The 20,136-nt window shown below is 30.8% G+C and overlaps 3 protein-coding genes and 1 long non-coding RNA gene across 8 annotated transcripts; 2 read left to right on the forward strand and 2 right to left on the reverse strand.

The window, feature by feature from the left end:
• Nucleotides 1–1,088: 1,088 nt before the first annotated feature.
• Nucleotides 1,089–8,732, reverse strand: LOC129910353 (TOM1-like protein 2). Of its 5 annotated transcripts, none has more exons than XM_055987699.1 (10): nucleotides 8,445–8,732; nucleotides 4,145–4,596; nucleotides 3,993–4,076; nucleotides 3,761–3,930; nucleotides 3,487–3,692; nucleotides 3,334–3,423; nucleotides 3,130–3,271; nucleotides 2,978–3,065; nucleotides 2,659–2,712; nucleotides 1,089–1,362 (listed from the first exon to the last, which is right to left on the reverse strand). In XM_055987699.1, the coding sequence occupies exons 1-10, from the start codon at nucleotides 8,512–8,514 to the stop codon at nucleotides 1,180–1,182; spliced, it is 1,539 nt and encodes a 512-aa protein (XP_055843674.1). In that variant the 5' UTR covers nucleotides 8,515–8,732; the 3' UTR covers nucleotides 1,089–1,179. The 5 variants fall into 5 exon arrangements, with proteins under 5 accessions (XP_055843674.1, XP_055843672.1, XP_055843673.1 ...); XM_055987697.1 differs by having other exon boundaries at nucleotides 2,969–3,065; XM_055987698.1 differs by having other exon boundaries at nucleotides 2,969–3,065; nucleotides 3,334–3,420; nucleotides 8,445–8,731.
• On the forward strand, nucleotides 7,665–8,327 carry LOC129910354 (uncharacterized). Its single transcript, XR_008771496.1, has 2 exons — nucleotides 7,665–8,033; nucleotides 8,129–8,327. It is a non-coding gene; the product is annotated as an uncharacterized LOC129910354 (long non-coding RNA).
• A 2,167-nt stretch (nucleotides 8,733–10,899) lies between the features above and the next one.
• LOC129910794 (cytochrome b-c1 complex subunit 2, mitochondrial) lies at nucleotides 10,900–15,113 on the forward strand. Its single transcript, XM_055988339.1, has 6 exons — nucleotides 10,900–11,066; nucleotides 11,267–11,406; nucleotides 11,470–11,773; nucleotides 13,972–14,502; nucleotides 14,555–14,776; nucleotides 14,856–15,113. Exons 1-6 carry the CDS (start codon nucleotides 11,022–11,024, stop codon nucleotides 14,940–14,942), a joined length of 1,329 nt encoding a protein of 442 aa, XP_055844314.1. The 5' UTR covers nucleotides 10,900–11,021; the 3' UTR covers nucleotides 14,943–15,113.
• A 3,431-nt stretch (nucleotides 15,114–18,544) lies between these two features.
• LOC129910382 (syntaxin-8) lies at nucleotides 18,545–19,753 on the reverse strand. The gene is made up of 5 exons (XM_055987743.1): nucleotides 19,629–19,753; nucleotides 19,379–19,567; nucleotides 19,002–19,312; nucleotides 18,836–18,937; nucleotides 18,545–18,759 (listed from the first exon to the last, which is right to left on the reverse strand). Exons 1-5 carry the CDS (start codon nucleotides 19,652–19,654, stop codon nucleotides 18,701–18,703), a joined length of 687 nt encoding a protein of 228 aa, XP_055843718.1. The 5' UTR covers nucleotides 19,655–19,753; the 3' UTR covers nucleotides 18,545–18,700.
• Between the last annotated feature and the right edge of the window lie 383 nt (nucleotides 19,754–20,136).

The following is a 20,136-nucleotide window of genomic DNA, read 5'->3' on the forward strand; positions in this document are numbered from 1 at the left end:
ATGTCTAAGGCCTAACAGCAAGCAATTGTTGTTGCTCTATCAGTTTTTAGGTTTGCCTCTTCTTCGCGATTGTGTTGGAATGTCGTATGCCATTGCCTTTTGAACGCATTAAAAATACGTTAAATATCTTGCATGTGTTGCGTTAAGAAATTTGACCAATTTTTCTTGGTCATTGAAAAACCAAGTGTAAAAAATTCTATTCTAAACTGATTTTCTATAGAAAAAATTGCTATTGTAAATTATTAAACGCCTATAAAAAAAGAAATGTAAATAATTTCATAAAAGCTAAGTTTCGTGCAAAAAGATGTTTGACGTATTAATCGACCTTAAAAAAGACGTATGGCGTATGGGTACTTTTTATACGAAAGAGAAAACCTGGTTCGTACTATCGCGAATAAAAATTTCCCAGATTTTACGTGTGTAGTGCAGCTCACATTGAATCAATCAATAGTAACAGGCAACCTCACCACTTCTCATGTAAACATTATTTAAAAGATCTTTAACATAAAGACAAGAACACAATTACTTTAAGATTTATAACTTCAAGCAACAAATTCATGTTATCTTCGAAAATGTAAGTGAAATAATATAAAAAAAAAACAAATATTATTTATCGTATTTAGCTTAAATAAATTTTAATTTTTTACCAACATCAGTAGAATATTTACACAAATTGGCCCAAAAAATAAACAATACAGTATATTTTTTGTTTCAAATGACATACAATAATTTGTCTCTTAATACACAATACTCGTATATTCTGCTTTACAATCAAATAACAAAAAAAAGGAAAAAAAATATATTAACAATGTTTTAAATAATTATTTTTTTAAATAAAAATATAAGAAGTTTTATATTTAAATTTAATAATTATTATGTAAAAAGAGCTGCATAAATATAAACAAGAAAAAAAAAAAGGTTCTAGTAGAAGAAAGTGTATAAAATTAAGTCAAAAATATTCAACTAACAGGTTATGGCTCCTCGCTATAATAATATATTTATATATATATATATAATATTGATTGGGTGTAGTTGTGTGGTATTACGTATAGAATATATAATTTTATAAGATTAGACATATTGATTTGTTTTTTTTTGTTTTATCTTTTGTTTACTTAATTTTAAAAATATTTTTAAATATAAAGTTTAATTTTATGGAAAGGATCAACGAGGATCACTTCAAAGTGCAAGGAGGTTTTCATCTTCCTTTTTCGATGACTTCTTTTTGCGACTATTGTTGGAGGAATCATCGCTGCCGGGTGATGCTACGGAAGGCAGGCTTTCAGCTGCTGCTGCTCTCTCGGCTAGAAATTTGTCAAATTCTGTACTAGTGAGAGTTTCTTCGGGTCCTTCATTCTCTTTCTGTGTTTATAAAAAAAGATATTTATTTATTTTTATATAAAATAAGAAAAAAAAATATATAATTCGACAAAACTACTAGCAAGCAAAAGAAATAAAAGTACATAAGAAATATATATTTTTTGTTGTCAAATGAATGAATTGGATGAATAGCTGCAAGTGTGTTTTTTGTTAGGAGATTATGATTTGAAATTAGATGATAGCAGTGTGAATATTAGTTAATAGAAATAAATTTTACAATTCCAACAGCTACTTAAAATATATATACATATGTATACATTACATATTGATGCAATTTTTAAAGAATAAGTAGTGTTTCTTGTTTATTAATTTAAATTTATTAATTTATTTATTTAAATTTGATGCCAATTCATTAACCCATTTATGCTGTTTGAGTAAAAAAAGATACATAAGTTGAACAAAATATTGAATAAAGTAAAAGATCAGGATTGAACATTGAATGAGCTATCTACTTTATAACTTGTATTTGATTCTTAAGGTAAAACGATCTTCTAAAGGCTAGATACTCAGAACAGAAACCTGTCGTGATGAATGTTTCCAAAGAAGGAGAGCAATCGATTAATAGTTCCACCCATTCTAAAGAAAGGAGATATTCTACATCCTGCGTCAACTAGTTAGACTTTTATAAGACTTTGAAAACTAGTATACCAAGAATGCAAAATAAAGTGCATAATTTCGCAAGAAAACAACAACAAATACTTTATTTTTTATAGTATTAGTTTTCAAATACTGTGTCAAAAAAAAAAAAAAAAACAAAATAAAAAGCATTATATTAGTATTTATGTGCTAAAGAAACTTTTATCTGAGAGACCGTTTCTTTTGTGCGTTTTAAGAGCTGGTTAAAATATTTTAATCAAACAAATCTTCTCAACTCTTGTTAACGACTACTTATTTAATATTAAAATTTTGTTTACGTTTTTTACATTATTGAACTACTGCAATCTGAAAAATACAGATTTTTTTGTATAAAATGCATCAAATTTGTTGTTAGGGTTGCTTATAATTTTTTTTTTATTCTTAAAAAAATCAGTCGAAAAGGGGAAATTAATCTTTTTCTATACATATCTTTTGATAAATTTTATACAAATCGTTCTGTTAAAATACTTTAAAGTATCAAAACAAAATAAAACTGATAAAAAAAAAAAAAACAAAAAATTATGTTAAAAAGCATAATTTAAAGAAGCATTAATGGGTTATTAATAATTAATTTTTTGTGATCAATAAAATTTTAACAAAGAAATATTAAATATGTATGTACACTAAAAACACCTTACTTACAGAATTGCTTAACCACGCCTCCATTTCATCGAATTCACTCTCTTTTGGTGGTAGCTTCGCGCGAAAAATAAAACCATAAATTGTAACTTAAAAATTATTTCAAATTAAAATTGAAAAAAAATTATAAAAAAAAAAACAAGCAAATTTACATTTTATAGCAGACATATAAAACAAAAAAGCACAAAACCCAACAAGAATTTGAATTTGAGAATAAAAATAAGCCATTTAAATTAAAAAAATGTGTTTTTTTAGTTTGAATTGTAAAATCCCAAAATAATTTTAATAAAATAAAACCTGATTGTCTGCTTACTTTACTTACCCCCTCCATGGGTGGTTTTTTGAATGGTGAGCCGACACTTCCCGCTGTTGCATCTACTGATGGAATGTCTTTTAATATACCAGTTTTACTAAACAAAAAAAAGTATTTGATTGAAAACAAGAAATAACTTTTCTACTAATTATGAAAACAACCTTATTATTTCGGAACTTTGTTTACGAGATTGTGCCAACATATCGAATTCATCTGCTGGTTGTGGGGTAGCAGAAGTTTTAACACCTGCTGGTGGTGGAACATCGTTAACCTTTGGTAATTGTGATGATGAAGATCCCACATCTAATGGAGCATATAATTTGTTTTTTAATTAAATCAAATAAACTATACTTAATTACTATTACCAAATTTAGAAAATTGTGAAGTTAACAAATCTGTTCCACTAGCTGTATCACTCAAATCAATCAGAGCTTCCTTAGCTGGATCTTTTGCTGCTTTTTAATGTTAATTTCATTTTAAAGAATTTAAGAACACAATATCGATAATGATTGGTTTACCTGCAGCGGGACTTGGCACACCAATAGCAGCACCTAATATAGCCGATGGAGATGTTGTACCAGTAGCATTGGGTGCACGGTTCTTCTCATATCTCTGATGACGTAAGAACAAATTGTTTAATTCGTCATTTAAACGAAGCAGCTCAGCGGTAATTTCATCGTTGCTAATTCTTCCAATCAACTCAACAACTCTTCCTTGCATTTCCCTTAAAGAATAAATAATTAAAATTATTTTCGTAGATATAATGTATGAATTTAAATAGCAACAATTTACTTGCAAGTTTGAGTTAAATCAGTAAAAAGTTTATAATCTTCTGGATCTTCTTCGCCAGGCTTCAACTCGTTTAGCATTTCACCCAAAATTGACATGCTAAAGCCAACAACTTCCAACTCCGATTGTAATTTTGTTGTCTGCTCTGGTGTGAGGACAGTCGGTCCGCTTAACTAAAACAAAAATAGTTTCTCATTATTAAACTAAAATCTAGAAATTGAAAATTTTATCTCACAGCTACTCCCGGATTTGGTGCTCCAATATGCTGTGGAGACGTAGGTTGATGTTGATGCAAAACTGGTGGTGGCTCTGGAACACTCTGTGAGATATAAATTTCAGTTAGTTAGAAAATAATAAAACATATATTAATCTTATCATCTAATTTACCCTTTGTGGTGTATAAATTGGTGCCATAGCATCCAAATCGGTATTGGGAAATTCGATTCCTTTATTTTTAAGTTCTTGATAAACCAAATTAACACCATTCAATTCAGGTTGATTTTTAAAAGCATCAGCCCAAATTTGAATTAAACTCAATACTTTTTCTTGGACAATTGCTGGAGGATCATTTTTAGGTCCAATCAATTTGACCAATTCTTGAATGAATTCTTTTTGTGCAACCAAGACATGAAATGCTTTGCCACAATTTTTTACACATGTTTCTAAAACTGTCAAAGTAAACATAATCACTTGATTATTTTTACCAGCATTTTGGGTTAGACGCCGACGAATTGCTTTCATAGCATCACGTGCTGTATCGGAAGACTCATTGATCATATCGCATATTTCCATATTGAGAGCCCAATTTTCCGATGCTAATGTTGCATCGGTGGCTTGTTCTATAATGAAAAAAAAAGTTTATATTTTAAGACTTAAATTTTTTAAACTTAAAATTATCATACAACATATGCACTCTTTGAGGATTTAGGAATTTGCTACACACATGTAACAAGTATTGGTTTCGTGCTACAAAAAGAATTTCGTAGTTATAACAATAAAACCAAGATTACGATGATGAAGGAACCCAGAAAAAAGTTGTTTTCATATTCAAAGGAGAATGGGCATTTTGGACGTTCGGCGGCCATTAATGAAATTTGTATCAAATGAAAGAACTATAACTTAGGAATAATTTTTACTATGGAAGTTTTGCTGCAAAGCATCAAGAATGTAAGATATTGCAATATTCATAGTTTTAATGCATTGTGCAATGTGAAAAGGACAAAGTGAATAATATATTGATTTTGAATTCAAAATATGATGCTCTGTCATTTTCCCTGAGTCTGAAGACATTAATCTTGAATATCCGACCAATAGAACTCTTAATATACGCTTTTTAAACCAAAATTATCGAGACTTTTTTTTGAGAGTTTTCATGTGATTCAAACTGAACAAAAAACTCTAAAAAAATACTCAACAGTGTGGTTTTAAAAATGTTATATTTTGGTCTCTATTTGACGGATATTCAAGGTTAGGGTTTTCAGGCTCAGGTAAAATGTCAGAGCATCAGCATTTTGCATTTAAAATATACTTTTAGGTTGTAATACTGAGAAAATCCATAAAAAGTGTTAAATGCAAAAATGCATTTTATCCATTTGGTAAGCACGTCACAGGGAAAAAACATTTGCTCAGTACTTTTATGACTTAACTACATCAATAAATGGCAAAATCATCTTTAAAATTGAAAAACTCAAAAACAAAAAACTGGAATAACAATTTTTTGTTTAGAAAACATACATGAACATACATGGATGAAGAAATATTACACTTTTGATTTTACATACAGAAATAGTTTTATTTTAGCATAAAAATTAACCTATGAGAGTAGAGTAGCACTCTACTTTGATTCCGACCCAAAGATCTTTTGAATAAAACGAAGATACAAAAATGTTCTTTAGGGTTAAGATCAGGGGTCGAATCACCGCACACGATTTCGATCATACGTTAACGCTTTGACTATTGCTCTCTCTATTTAATTATTAGAAAAAGATAGGGACACATAGCAACCATACGTTAACGATCGTATGCCGTAGTTCGACCCCAGGACTTTGAGCTGACTAAGTGCAAACATCGATTTTTTCGAAAACCAATTTTTTAACATTTTCGATTAATGTTTGGGGATGCCCTGTTTTTAAACACTTGTTAATTATAAGTAGCAATACAAAAAATGCATTCCCTTTTACAACATCTGAACACAGAATAAAACTTTAAGGGTTCAAAATATGCGTTCAATTTCTGTGTCCACTAGTGAGAGCCGAGAAAAGCAATTATTTTTGCAAGGATTTAAAGTGCCTCGCATTTCGAAGCAGCTCTTTTGCAAATGCGTCTTAACAGTAAACGATTAATTTGGATATGCTCTGGCACCGATAGTGTGCTTATAAGATTCGGAAATAAGAAGCAATCAATTATACGTTAGCGAAATGACCTTTTACAAACTGAAAACTAAATCAAAACATTTATTTAATTTCGAATAGAATAAAAGCCTGACTCAACATTATAAACGTAAAATTGTTTATTTTCTAATTGAAACTTTGTTTATTATTATTACTTGAATTGTATACATTCTGTGCAACAATCTATTGCGTAAATATTTTCTCCAATTACATACACAAAGTTGATTTTTATAGATGTTGCAAAATATTCAACTATGCCATTCAATACTTCGCTAGTAAACTTTGTCGTCGGTATTCAAAATCATAATATTATTAATAATTTTTTTTTGTATACTCTAGCTTCTAGCAGATACATTCACATATTTACCTTTGAATTCAATTGAAAGATCGATTCAAACCAGAAAGTCAGAGATAGAAAGAGAGATGCGGTGCGGTGCGGCCAACAAACGATGCGGCAGCAGCCAGAGGCGGCGCTACACTAAAATGAGTCGTGTGCGAGAGTAAATTTGCGGGGCCTCTAGGAAAATGATATTAGAGTATTCATTTTGAAAAAAGTATCAAATCTTCCGTTCAAGTTCAAAATTGTTATAATAAACTTAAGACAATAGGTGTTTTCTTTCAATGTAGATGAAAAACAAAATGAACGACTCGATCTCACGAACTTGTTTTAGATTTCAAATTGCTTTAATTTTTAAAACTTTTTATATAAATAAGATTTGTTAAATAATGTAAGTACATATCAGCAAAAAAAATAATTAGTTCTCCAAATCAAGCAAAATAACAAAATCTTAAATTAATTTCAGCAATTTGATTTCTTTTAAGGCGCATTCTTAGAAAAAAATCAAAATCGTTATAAACATTTTTCGGAAAAAAACTATTTTAAATAAAGTTGGTATGAAATTTTGCAGAAATTATTAATCTACATTCCAAATTTCAGAAAAAATTAATTGTAAAATTTTCTACAATTTGACTTTTCAAATAAAAAATCAAATTTTCTTCATAAAAAGATATAAAATATTAAAAACTAACACTTGATCGCCTTTTTCATAAAATGGTTAGAGTCATTTTTGAGTAAATTTTACCTACTTTTCTAAAATTGCTGTAATAAAATAAAGCTATTAGATATTTATTTTAATTTAGAAATACTTCTTACTTCATTTTAGAAAAAAAAGTAAAACAATTATTTTAAATTGTTTAATTTTCTTTTCTTACGTACTTTTATAAAAAGTGGCCAGTGTAGTTAAGACTTAACACCATGCTTTCACTCAACTCAATTAAATTATGGAAATCGAATGGAAACAAGCCAATTTGAATTATTTTTTGTTTGATTGTTATGAATAAAGAAAAGAGATATGGTTTTTCGGCCCCTCCAAGTGCGGGGCCGTTTGCGGGGACACACACCGGACACCCTTTCCGCCGCCTCTTGCAGCAGCGGCGACACATCATCTGGTTACGCTTCCAAACATCAAATATCAACTAAATCTACAGCTACTCATCTATGTGTGCATTATTGCTGAACTGCTGTATACTGCGCTCTACTTAACTGACTGACTAATTAATACGAATGTGACTAATGGAGGTTTATTTCGTTATCAAAACTCTTCTAATTTAAATTGTAAACACAATCATCTCTATCGAATATAATATAGCCCCTGTTGAGGTTGATGAGAGGTGTTAAGCAGGAAGGCATTTAAGATGAGGTGGCCATGAGAAAAAGAGTGAGGTTTCGGCAAGATTGTGTTGTTAGGTTTGCCTTTTCAATAAAAAATAAGCAAAAAAAAAAAATAAACATACATGCACGATGCACCTTCACCTTCATAATAACCAGAAACTCTACGAAAAAAAAAGTGGTTTACGTGTGCAGGCAGGAAAAAAAATCTGATTAGGTAAAATCGGATCACCACAATCAGTCTTTTTTTATTATTATTATTATTCATCAACAAGATAAGACAAATGACTCTTTGTTTTACTTTTTTTCTAGCATAGTATTTTATGAAATGCCGACAGACAAGCAAAAAAGAAAAAATATTTCGCAACAAAATAATTATTACAAAAAAGCTTGTGGGGAAATGGGAAGCATGAAGAAAAAAAAATCATCGTCGTTAGCAGACCGAAGAAATCAATCGTATGAAAACACAGACGCAAAAAAAAAACAACAGAAAGAAAATGCAATCCTAGGTTTTTTATTGGGAAAATTATATACATTTTCATTAGATTACAATATAATATCTTAGTAATTGAAAAACATTGGTTTTTTAAGGAATTTGAATATAAAAAAAAGTTTATAATTTAATTACCAATTCTTTGTCCAACAGGGGTGGAAAAAGGGTTTCCGCCCAAGCCTCCCACATTGAAGAAGGATGCCATTGTTTTTTAGTAATGGAATTCAATTAAATTAATATTGTAATTAATAGATTTCACTTTTTTTTTTGAGCAAATTTATCGTGGTAACAAATCACATACAGATGGGAGATATATGGGAAAAAAAATTGTAGGAAAACAATTATTATTTTTTTTTTCTTCCTTTGCGAGTGGTGAAAACATGAAGAGCAACGATCAAGCTAGAGAAAAAAAATTGTATAAACGTCAGTTTGTAGGCAGTCAAGTGACTTTTGATTTTTTTTCGAGTGAGTAAGAGGGAGAGAGATGGATATACATGAGAGAGAGGTGTCAACAAAATTTTGTTTTTGTTTTCATCTTTGTGGAATGTATTTGGATTGACAGTGTGGCCAGGTAGAAAAAATTGAAATTGAAAAAAATTTAATCGAAAAATTAAAAAAAAAACTCAAAAGCTTTTCCACACAGTACACATAAAAAAGTTATATCTTCCAAACTGAAATTGGTAGCCCAATTGTCCAAGCATTACAATCTGGCGACCAATGTCAGCTACCGTAATTCTTAATTGTTTTAAACCGAAAAACCACGCACACCACTAATTTTTTAACAATTATTGACCATTTTCTGTGAATAAACACGAAGAAAATTTGTTATTTTTGAATTTATAATTTAAGCAAATGACAGCTTTCTGCATCATTATTTTTAATTTTGTGGGCGGAAAAACTGTCACAAAATGAGTTTGATAATTTTCACTCTTTGACTTTTTGCAAAAAGTGGCCGTTGTAGTTATACTTTTACTTTTTAAAAAGTTAAAAACGCGGAATATGACGTGCGGAAAAAAAAACTTTGTCTGGCTATTTTATCAACAAATCCTAATTTCAATCTCAACCAAATGAAGAAAATAACAAACTTCAATTGATTTGTCAAGTTTCAAGCAAGAAACATCAGAAGAACCTGAAAAAGGTAAACAAATTTTCTTTTTTAGTATATTTTTAGTACTTTTTTGTTGACATTTTTGGCTTTCTCTGTATGTATATTGTTTACGCGCTCACCCTTCAAGTGATTTTGTATTTGGAAAATTTCGTACTGCTCTGTTTGCTTTTTTAAAGTTTAAAAAATAAGAGAAAAAAGAAGTATCATACGAGCTTAAGCCTTTTGCATCTTTTTTCAAAAGCCCTGTTCCATTGGAGGTGGTAGTTTACTCGAGAGTAGAAATCTAGTACAACAACTACACATCCCTATCTCCTCGAGTAGAGTGTTAATTGTAGTACTAGATCTACTCATGAGTAAACTACCACCTCCAATGGAACGGGGCTAAGTTCTCCACCCGAAAAAAACTATAAAATAAAATACGGTTGAAAAATTTCACTTTTCATTTTTTCACTTTTTGAGCTAATAATGTGAAGTTGTTGTACTTGATTTCTACTAATGAGCAACAATTTTGCTTCTATACCCGACAAACAATTTTGGTTCTATAAAGCTTTTCAGATGCAATTGTTGCTTCTGTAAAGCATTATAGAAGCAAAATTGTTAGTAGGGTATAGCTTTACAGGAGCAACAATTGCATCTGTAAAGGCTTAACTACATACACCACTTTTTGAAAAAGTACAAAAGTGAAAATATTTTTTTTCTGGCTAGCGCAATTGTTTTGTGAAAAAGAGTATACAAATTGTTTATTAGACCAAAAAATAAGCTTTCTGCATTATTTGTTTTAATTTTTCACGCCGAAAAACTATACAAAAATGCGTTTGAAAATTTTCACTTTTGTACTTTTTCACTTTTTGAGCCAATGTAGTTAAGCCTTAAAGCTTTATATATCCAAAATTGTTTGTCGGGCTACCACCTCCATATAGGAAACGCTGCTTCTATTCATGAGTAGTCAACCACCTCTAAAGGAAATCGATAATCTAGTACTTTCAACTATACACTAGCCCTGTTCCATTGGATGTGGTAGTAAAAACGCTTTTAAAGTACTTATATATACTTCACATTTAAAAAATAAAATAAAAATTTTGTTTCGGTGTAATACTACGTTTCCACCTACGCTAAATCCGAGATTTAGCTAAGTAGATTTAGAATAAATCTCGAGATTTATTCTAAATCTACTTCGCTAAATGGTGGATTTAGGTTCACATAGCCTAAAACCAAGATTTTCAGCTACGCTCAAACCGAGATTTAGAATAAATCTCGAGATTTGAGCTAAATCTACTTAGCTAAATCTCGGATTTAGCGTAGGTGGAAACATAGTATAAGGTTATCTTTTTATGTTTTGTTACAAAACTATTCAATGCGCATACAGCCTTACTAAATTTTTAAACTTACAACTTCTCCCATCACTAGATATAATAATCTACTACAATTCATGCAAAAATTTTTGACAGGTTGTCTTTTTTTTATTCCACAAAGTTGTCCAGCCTGCTGATCAGACAACCCCTTGGCAAGAAATCAGACGAACTGTCGAAAAAATATTCACGTCTTGTGCGGAAGCATTAAAAAAATTTTTATCACAAAATTTAATTCACATTTTCCTGTAAATAATGGCTAGTAATGCAAGCAAAGTACCCTTCCTGCGTGTTGTCGCTGTAAGTACTTGAAACAAAAATTCAATAATCAATAAATTGCTTGTGTGAAAAAAAAATTCCCCATCTAACCTGACCTCAACTCAAACGCGTTGTTACGTAAAACATAAAGAAAATTTTCCTCCTCTTGGCTCTTGTCAAAATATTAAATCATCGTTATATGAATTTAATTTTAATATTTTTTTTAATTTGTGTTTTAATAGAAACGTGGGTTTGCCGCACAAGCCTGCCCTCGACCACTTGGCAAGGCAGCCGATGTCCAATCAAATGTTCTGCCCAACAAAGTTGTTGTTGCTACTGCCGAGAGTTCGCTGCCAGTAACCAGGGTATCTGTAGTTTTCCGGTAAGTTTTTGAACTCTTTTATTATGTAAAATTGAAATAATTTATTAAATAATTTGAATCAAGTGCTGGATCTCGGAATGAGAACTATGACAGTCTTGGTGCCAATCACATCATTCGTATTGCTGCTGGACTCACAACCAAGTACAGGACTGGTTTCTCAATCACCAGGAACTTGCAGCAAATCGGTGGAAGCTTGACTGCTTCCTCAGATAGGGAACTCCTCACCTACACCATCGAGACAACCAGCGATAAGCAGGAAGTTGGATTAAAGTTGTTACAAGACATCATTGCTCCAGCATTTAAGCCATGGGAAATCAGTGATGTTGCTCCACGCATTAGGACCCAAGTTGCTGCCGTACCACCACAGGTAAGATTATTAGTACCTGGGTGACTGAGCTTTGCTCGGTATTTTTAAATGTTATAACTTATAGTCCCAATTTAATCCCACTCCATAAATTTAAGGTAGCCATTTAAAAAAGAATAGGTATTTTGAAGTAGTAACTTTATTGAGATTTTTTTTTGAATATGTACACAGTAAGGTAAATTTATAGATACTTAGACTAAATAACTTATTCAACTTCTATTGCCGACTTAAAATTGGTCAGGAGGAACATTTTAAAATTTGTATGCTATTTGACAGATTTCTAAATTTTTATGGGAAATTTAAATACACTTCTGCTCAAATTTAACGCACATCGTATTTATTTTTCAAAAAAAGTACTATTACCTTATGTCACAGTAAAATGGTTATTGTCTCAAATGAGAAGAAGTGATCTAAAATTCAAGGTATAGAATAAGATGTTTGTGGGTAAGATTTGGGGACAGATTTGCTGAAGTCTGTCTGTCAACCCGCGAACCATATTTTATAGTCATAAATTTTCATAAAGTAAAATCTGCTTTACAACACGTACGGAGTTAGTGAGCTCTCCTAGACCTACGTTAAGTACTCAAAGATACTTAACTGATATCAGCATGCGGCTTCAATTACCTTTAGATTTGCTAGAGAGGTTTAAAAATATCTTCAAGATTTTATTATGCCAGCTTTGGATTGACCTGACAGAAATTCGGGTTAATATTCAATAGAACATGTCTAGGAAATGTTAAAGAGATACATTCGCGACCGAAATCCACCTCCAAGCAGTCTTGAGCAACTGAAAACTGCAGTGAAAGAAGAGTTACATCCTTCAAAAGTTAATTCGTAGAATGAACAAACTACTTATGCGCTGGAGAAGATAATACCAAGTATTGAATAAAATTATTAGAAAGAACTGTCACCTGCTTCCATTTAAAAAAATTTTTTTTCTTAGAAAACAAAAATTATTTAAATATGTATCAGTTTTTCGTTTTCCTTGAAGCAAACACAAAAAGAATACACCAATTAATTTTAAAGCCTTTTAAATAAGATAAAGGGTATAAAATAGTGTGCGTTAATTTTGATCAGGAGTTTATAGTGGAGAGTAAAAAAATTGCGCCGAAGTGACAAAAGTATAAAGATTCAATGCAAATAGAATCTTTTGGAGTGGATTTGAGTTTGCTACCTGTTTCCAGATTCGAATATCTACCAAGTTTTTTTCGCGGCTTTCTAAGGTAACGTGGATTACAAAAAGCGACATTTTCAATTTAAATGATAATAAAAATAATACTTAATGATAAAACCTTAAGCCTCAAAAGTTCCTAGATAGTCTCCAAAACCCATACGCATCAAACCTATCGCAGTACGAAAACGAAAACATTAAACGCATATTTATCGAATAGATTTTTTTACGCGCACTCCAACGTAATTCAAAAACTAATGATGCTATCGACTTAATAACGTATCGACTCGTTGGCCACTGCATGAACCTAAGAGTCTAATATATACATATGTAATTATTACAATAAAAATTTTGTTTAAAAAATTTTTAATAAAAAAATGTGTTTTATCGTTTTTTTTTGGCCTCTAATTGTTATTTATCACTTTTTTTTTCTAAATTTATATTTATGTTCATGCTAAGCACAGTAACATATTTAAATTGAATACGTTTTCACTTTTTGATTGCTAATAATTTTTTGAAACTGGGCAAAACTTGAGGCGTCAACATAAAAGGGCTACAGAGCAACCATTTTGTTTAATTTTTACTTAAAAAAATCGTATCAATACTTTATAATTTCTATTGTATCATGTAGTTTTCCGAATTTCAAAAAAAAACTTTCAGTTTCCCATAAAAAATCTAAATTTCATCAAAATTATTAGAGTAGTTACCGAAAAAATTTATATATGAGAAAAGTGGGCGTGTTTTACTCGCCCATTTAAACAAATTCTGAAAATTTCATTGAAATCTTTACAGTTGTTACTTAAAAAGAATATATATGAGTAGGCGGATTTTTCTAAAAGTTAACAACTTAGAACTTAGAAGAATAAATTCTGAAAATTTTACCGAAATCGTTAGAGCCATTTCCGAGAAACCAATTTTATATATAGTATTATATGTCTATATTTTTATAAACAATTTTAGCTCGTTTAAAGTTATTAGATTTTGCTAATGTGTAAATCGATATGAAATGTTTTTTTCTTTTTTTTTTAAGATTCGTGCTGTTGAACTCCTCCATAGAGCTGCTTTCCGTACAGGACTCGGCAACTCATTGTACATCCCCAAGCACAAAATTGGCAAGATTTCGAGTGAAACCTTGTTGCACTTTGTTGCTAGCAACTGCACCGCTGGCCGTTGTGCCGTAGTTGGTGTTGGTATCGACCAAAACACGCTCTCTGGATTTGCACAGAGCTTGGAGTTGGAATCTGGCGGTGGCAAGGATTCACCTTCAAAGTATTGTGGTGGAGAAATCCGCAAGGAGAAGGGTGGAGATCGTGCTGTTGTTGCGGTCGCTGGTGAAGCTGTTTTCGCTAATCCACAAGAAGCTCTTGCCTACGCTGTTTTGGAACGTGCTTTGGCTCCACAACCCGCTGTCAAATGGGGCAACACCAACGGAGCATTGGCTAAGGCTGCATCGTCGGCTGCTGGTAGCACTCCAGTATGCATCAGCGCTTTGAATGCTACATACTCTGATGGAGGTTTGTTTGGATTCGTTGTTTCTGCTGATGCTGGCGTTGCCGGAAAGGTAAGAATCATTCTTTTATGTGAACTGACATTTTAATATAGAAATTTCCTAGGCCGTTGAAGCTGCCGCTAGGGTATTGAAGGCTGGCACAGTGTCTGGTGATGATGTCAACCGTGGCAAGGCTCTCCTTAAGGCTGACATTTTGGAAGCTTATGGAACCGATGCTGGTTTGATTGCAACTCTTGGAAACCAAGCTGCCCTCCAGCAAGCAGTTCAAAGCGCTGACAATATGCTTGCTGCCGTCGATTCCCTGTCCCAATCTGATATTCAATCTGTGAGTTTATATTTATTTGTTTTTTTTTTTTTTTAATCTTGGACGAATTGGTTTATTTTTTTGTTTGTCTTTTTTATAGGCTGCCCGCAAAGCTGGTTCATCAAAACTTTCAATCGGAGCTATTGGAAACTTGGTCAATGTTCCATATGCATCTGATCTGTCTTAAATGTTAATCCAACAAAAAACGAAGATAAAAGTTCATCATTCGATTCCCTCTAATTTTAATTTGTATTTAAAAAAAAAATCCGATGTAGCAAATGAGAGTCTATTCTATTCAAATGTAAAAAATATGTTGGCATAAATAAAAGCCAAAGAATAAAAGAAACTTTAAACAGGACTAACGAAAATGTTTTAAAATATTTTTACTTGCCATATAAAATTTTGCAAGGGTTTGAGTTTTGTTTACTATGACGATAATAGAGAATCATTGGGCCTTACTAATAATCAAATTTAAAGCTCGCTTTAATTTTTACCTTAATTCTACATATTTCACAATACCAAAAACCAATTTAATAGTCAGGTTAAAAGCTAACTCTAGGTTAAATTTTATAGTTGAGTTTCCCAACTAATTCTGTTTAACGAGCTTGGAACAACTGGATCGATTCACTTTGGACGCTTCTTAAGAAGGGTTATTGATTTTCGACCTTATCACGAGTTCCATTGGTATAGGAAATTTTCTATGAGTCCCGAAAAAATAATCACAAAATCTGTTCATAAATAAAATCAGCCTTATCGTGAGTTTCACGTTTAAAGTTTTCCACACGGCCCAAATTTCACCCGAAGAAAAGAGCCTATTGATAACCTCGCATATTACCAGAAAAAAATAGGAGTTTTCGGGACGTGAACAACTTTTCGCCCGGAACTCACAATAGGGGAAAAGTAAAATTCAATTTATTCTGGATGGTATTTTATTCACGTGAAACTCATTTGCTGCAAACTTCCAATACGAAAGGAATATTTTGTGAAAAGGCTGATTATTTTTTATATGTATATGTACAGATGATTTAAATGGAATTCTGAAAGATGTTTTTTTTTTTTGTATCTCGTTTAAAAAGTGTACCTCCCATATCGAAACAGCTTTTGAGTTTCAAAAAATTTAATCAAATGTAGAATATTGATTTTCACTTGATCGATATTTATGCCGTTTTCCAATATACAAAATGTTTCGCGCCTAACATCATAATCAAAAGGAAACGGTTTCTAATACTGAAAGAGAAGTGAATGGGCAGGTTCAGAAACGTTAGGGACTAAATATTTAGGTAATTTCTCGGTCTCTGATTGGTCAGCTGTCAAAAAAAATTCTTCCAATTTAGGTAATTTTATTGGAAAGCTGACTGGAAAGTTATTCAAGAAAATTTTCCCTAAAAATTTAGGAAAGTTTTTTTTGTCAACATGACAGCAGATTGTTTTTAATTAAAGAATTAATTTAGCAAAATTAAATTTATTTGTGTGAAAAACAACTAAAAAGTGCATTATCGGTTATAATTAATTTTATTTATTCATTACAGTTAAGTGAAATTTGGTGTCTTACCCATGCGACCGGTACAATTCTTAAATAAATTTCGAAATTTGACAATAGCATCACTTCCAAACTAATTTAGTCAATTTACTCAAATTTCCGTTCAGAAAATGACGTTGTCTAAATATCTAGTCCCTAATATTTCCTGAACGTGCCCAATGCTTCGCAATGAAACTAGGGAAACGTAAGTTTAACTTTAACCCTGAATAATTTTGTAAGATCAAGACCGTTCAAAAGCAGTTTTATAGGTAGCCTCGAGGTATGCTGTCGTGAGCAAAGAAGAAAAGATAAACATGCATGTTGTTATCAAAGTATTTCGAGGAGCATAGGATAAGCCATAGCTAATCCTATGCAATAGTTTATACCCATGCTAAAATTTAGCAAACAAATATTTGTAACAATTATTTGTTTTTTACTTTACATTAAATAAAAGTTAGTGTAAGATTTTTTATAATCAATATTAAACAGTTATAAAATATTCTAAAATTTGATTTGAGAAAAAAAAAACATGGAATTCACTCATTTGTGGCTGTTTTTTTTTTTTGAAAAACGTAAGATAATACAGTCAAATTAATTTATTAATTAAATCCCCTTTTTTTTAAATATATATTTGTACCAATAGGCACGTTCAGGAAATATTAGGGGCTAGATGTTTAGGTAACGTCATTTTCTGAACGAAAATTTGAACAAATTGACTAAGGTCCATTTTCTTCACTCGGAGTTGAACAGAACATAACTTGAGAATTTTTAATATAAAAATTCTCAAGTTATGTTCAACTCCGAGTGAAGAAAATGGACCTAAATTAGTTTGGATACGCCATTATTGCCAAATTTCGAAATTTACTCGAGAATTTTAGAGATCACATGGGGCAGACACCAAATTTCACTGCATTTTAATAAATAAATAATATTAATTATAACCGATAATGCACTTTTTACTCGTTTTTCACACAAATTTAATTCTGCTGCCATAGCTCTGTAACTAAAAACAATCAGCTGTCATGTTGACAGAAAAAACTTTCCTAATTTTTTAGGGAAATATTTCTTGCCTAACTTTCCAGTCAGCTTTCCAATAAAATTACCTAAATTGGAAGGATTTTTTTTGACAGTTGACCAATCAGAGGCCGAGAAATTACCTAAATATTTAGTCCCTAACGTTTCTGAACCTGCCCAATATCTTCCTAATTACTCTAAAGAAACTCTTACTATTTTGAAATTCATGTTAGACACTCATATTTTTTAAAAAGTTGCCCAACCTCGTTCCTATAGATTTTTTATATACCACAGGTGTTTAAAATTTTTCAAATAAAATATTTTTTTTTTTTAAATTTCCCAATGAAAAAGAAATTTCAATTCCGTTTTAAAGAAAAAAATGCTACAGCTATGGAAATTTTGAACTAGTTATGTGATTTAATTACTGTAGAAAATAATAGTAAACAAAATTGATTTGATAAAATTCATTCATTCGTGGTTATGGTGAACAAAAACGTAAGATGATGAAATTAAAAATAAATTGATCGAAAAAAGCTTATATTTTATGAAATGGTTGGGATGGATATTTTTTCTATTTTAGTGTGTAGCTATCATCCATTTTAGGGTTATCTCTATTCTTTACCGGAACTTCTGTGTATAAAATATAAAAATATCGTTATTTCTATTTTGAATACATACATAACCAATGGCTAACGAACATCCTTTATCAAAGAATGTTTCTTCTATTCAGTTTGCACATTATATTCATGGTATAATCATAATGCATTCTATTAATGACGTAATTCACCACAGAATTAAGAAAATGTACATAGGAAATCATTAGGAATTCATTTCTTGTTTTCGTTCGTTATCGGAACCAATTAACGGTTATCAGATAATTTTAATTGAAATAATATAAACAAAATATAATATGAAGAAATTTTTTTGTCAAACAAACAAATTAATGTTGGTGTGATGAAAAGATTTCTTTTGTCTGTCAAGGCTTAAGTCTTTCAATTATTGATAATATGAAGAATTTAAAAGAAAAGTTAATTGTTCCTTGTACCTAAATAAAATATATATTGATTATTATGAAGAAATTAGAAGAAAAGTAATTGTTCTTTGTTAATAAAATATAAACTTTCAAATGCATAAAATAAAGACAAATTTCTAGTGATTCATTTGCCCCAAACTGAAAACGATTTCAGTTAAACAAATTTAGTAATTAGTTATGAAAAGTCAATAAAAGTAAGTAATCGTAATAAAGACACTGAGAATATGTAAATATATATTTTTATTTGTTTTTTATAAAAAAATTAGAATAGGTATTATGATTTACAAATGTACGTACGTGGTAGCTATATAACTTTGATCTTTGGAAAATAAACAACGAGAAGATAGGAAGAGATAAAAATGACAAACAAATAATCATGTTATATAATCCATACGATTACAATGGCAACAAAGAGACCAAGTATCACCATCCAATAGCCTTGAATTAATGAGATAAACGAGATATATATAAAATTTAATTAGAAATCCAAAATAATATCAAACCAGAGTCTTACCCCAAGTACTGTCTGCTTGACTAACTAACCCAATATTAGAAGTCTCAGCATGAACTCTATTATCTACTCGATCCATAGAGTCTGTCAAGTTATCCAGTATAACTGAGAATAATCAAATAAATTAAAGGAAACTGAAAGCTTATAAAAAACAAGGGTGTTCCATTACCATTGTGTTCATCAACCTCTTGACCCAACATTGAAGCCAATTCCTTTTGTCTGGCAATACTCTTGGACAGTGCATCTAATCCTCGATTCTGATCTTCCATTATTTGGATCTGTCTCTGTTTTAATTGCTCCACGGTCTGAGTTCCATTATTTGTATCAATAATGGGTACATCGTCTCCTTGCCAAAATGACCCGGAAGACGATGGAAGCAAGTCTGAACGCGTGCTAGATGTGAATTTACTTCTAGACTGTTGAAGTTTTGATTGTAAAATCTCAATGAGTCGTTGGCGTCTTTCTGTTTCTTCAAAAGTGCTTCAAAACAAATGCAGAATTCATGAAACCTAGATAATTTAGAGTAAAAAACTAAAATCAGCTTACATAGACCTATTCCTTGATGATGAATCTAATTTCTGTTTTAATTGTTGCAATTCTTTTTCAAATTGTTCAAGAAATACAGTAATCTTCCTGGTGAGTTCGGTGTAGCCTTGGGGGCGGTTTTGTTCTCGTCGCGCAATTTCTGCTAGAATTGTGTGACTCAATTTTTCGCATGATTCGTATTCGGTAAGCCTGAGAAGAGATTTAAAGTTTTTAAACAAAATTGAAATTTAATATACAATAAAAATCATACCAAGAATCAATATCAACCAAAGACATTTTAGTTTAAGAATTAATTAATTACAAGATAAACAAATAAATAGCAGGTTTGTAATTTTTGGAATGATAAAAATTTATTTCTGCTATGTATTTGTTTTTTTCTACTACTGTCAAAATAATTTATACCAGTTTGAAGTTTTTGGTATAAAATTGATGACTATAAGTGATGCCAGAAGTATGTTTATTTAAAACCAAACAAATATAAAGTAAGCCCGTGATCACATTAGCTAAAAAAAATCATTTTTGAAAATTTTCAAAATTGCAACATTAAAGCCTGGTACGCTGCTCGCGCTAAATTTTAGCTCCCATACAAATTATCGAAACATTTTATCTGAGCTAAAATGGATCCCATACAAATTATCGATAACTTGTATGGGAATTTTATCTCGGCTAAAATTTAGCGCGAGCAGCGTACCAGGCTTAAAGTAGTGCAGCTATATTTTAAAAACAGGTATCTTAATAGCCTGTTTTCACTACAGCCC

Source organism: Episyrphus balteatus, chromosome 2, assembly GCF_945859705.1.
Source record: "Episyrphus balteatus chromosome 2, idEpiBalt1.1, whole genome shotgun sequence".
Classification (NCBI taxonomy): Eukaryota; Metazoa; Arthropoda; class Insecta; order Diptera; family Syrphidae; genus Episyrphus; species Episyrphus balteatus.

Bases quoted from the DNA above. Each gene is read 5' to 3' on its own strand.
- LOC129910353 (XM_055987697.1), bottom strand. From the start codon at position 8,514: ATGGCATCCTTCTTCAATGTGGGAGGCTTGGGCGGAAACCCTTTTTCC. The intron at 4,597-8,444 runs GTAATTAAATTA...TTTTCATTATAG, and splicing joins CCCTGTTGGACAAAGAATTG to AACAAGCCACCGATGCAACA. The intron at 3,931-3,992 runs GTGAGATAAAAT...TTTTTGTTTTAG, and splicing joins CACCAAATCCGGGAGTAGCT to TTAAGCGGACCGACTGTCCT.
- LOC129910794 (XM_055988339.1), top strand. From the start codon at position 11,022: ATGGCTAGTAATGCAAGCAAAGTACCCTTCCTGCGTGTTGTCGCT. The intron at 11,407-11,469 runs GTAAGTTTTTGA...ATTTGAATCAAG, and splicing joins AGGGTATCTGTAGTTTTCCG to TGCTGGATCTCGGAATGAGA. The intron at 14,777-14,855 runs GTGAGTTTATAT...TCTTTTTTATAG, and splicing joins CCCAATCTGATATTCAATCT to GCTGCCCGCAAAGCTGGTTC.
- LOC129910382 (XM_055987743.1), bottom strand. From the start codon at position 19,654: ATGTCTTTGGTTGATATTGATTCTTG. The intron at 19,568-19,628 runs GTATGATTTTTA...ATCTCTTCTCAG, and splicing joins TTGGTTGATATTGATTCTTG to GCTTACCGAATACGAATCAT. The intron at 19,313-19,378 runs GTAAGCTGATTT...TTTGTTTTGAAG, and splicing joins TCATCAAGGAATAGGTCTAT to CACTTTTGAAGAAACAGAAA.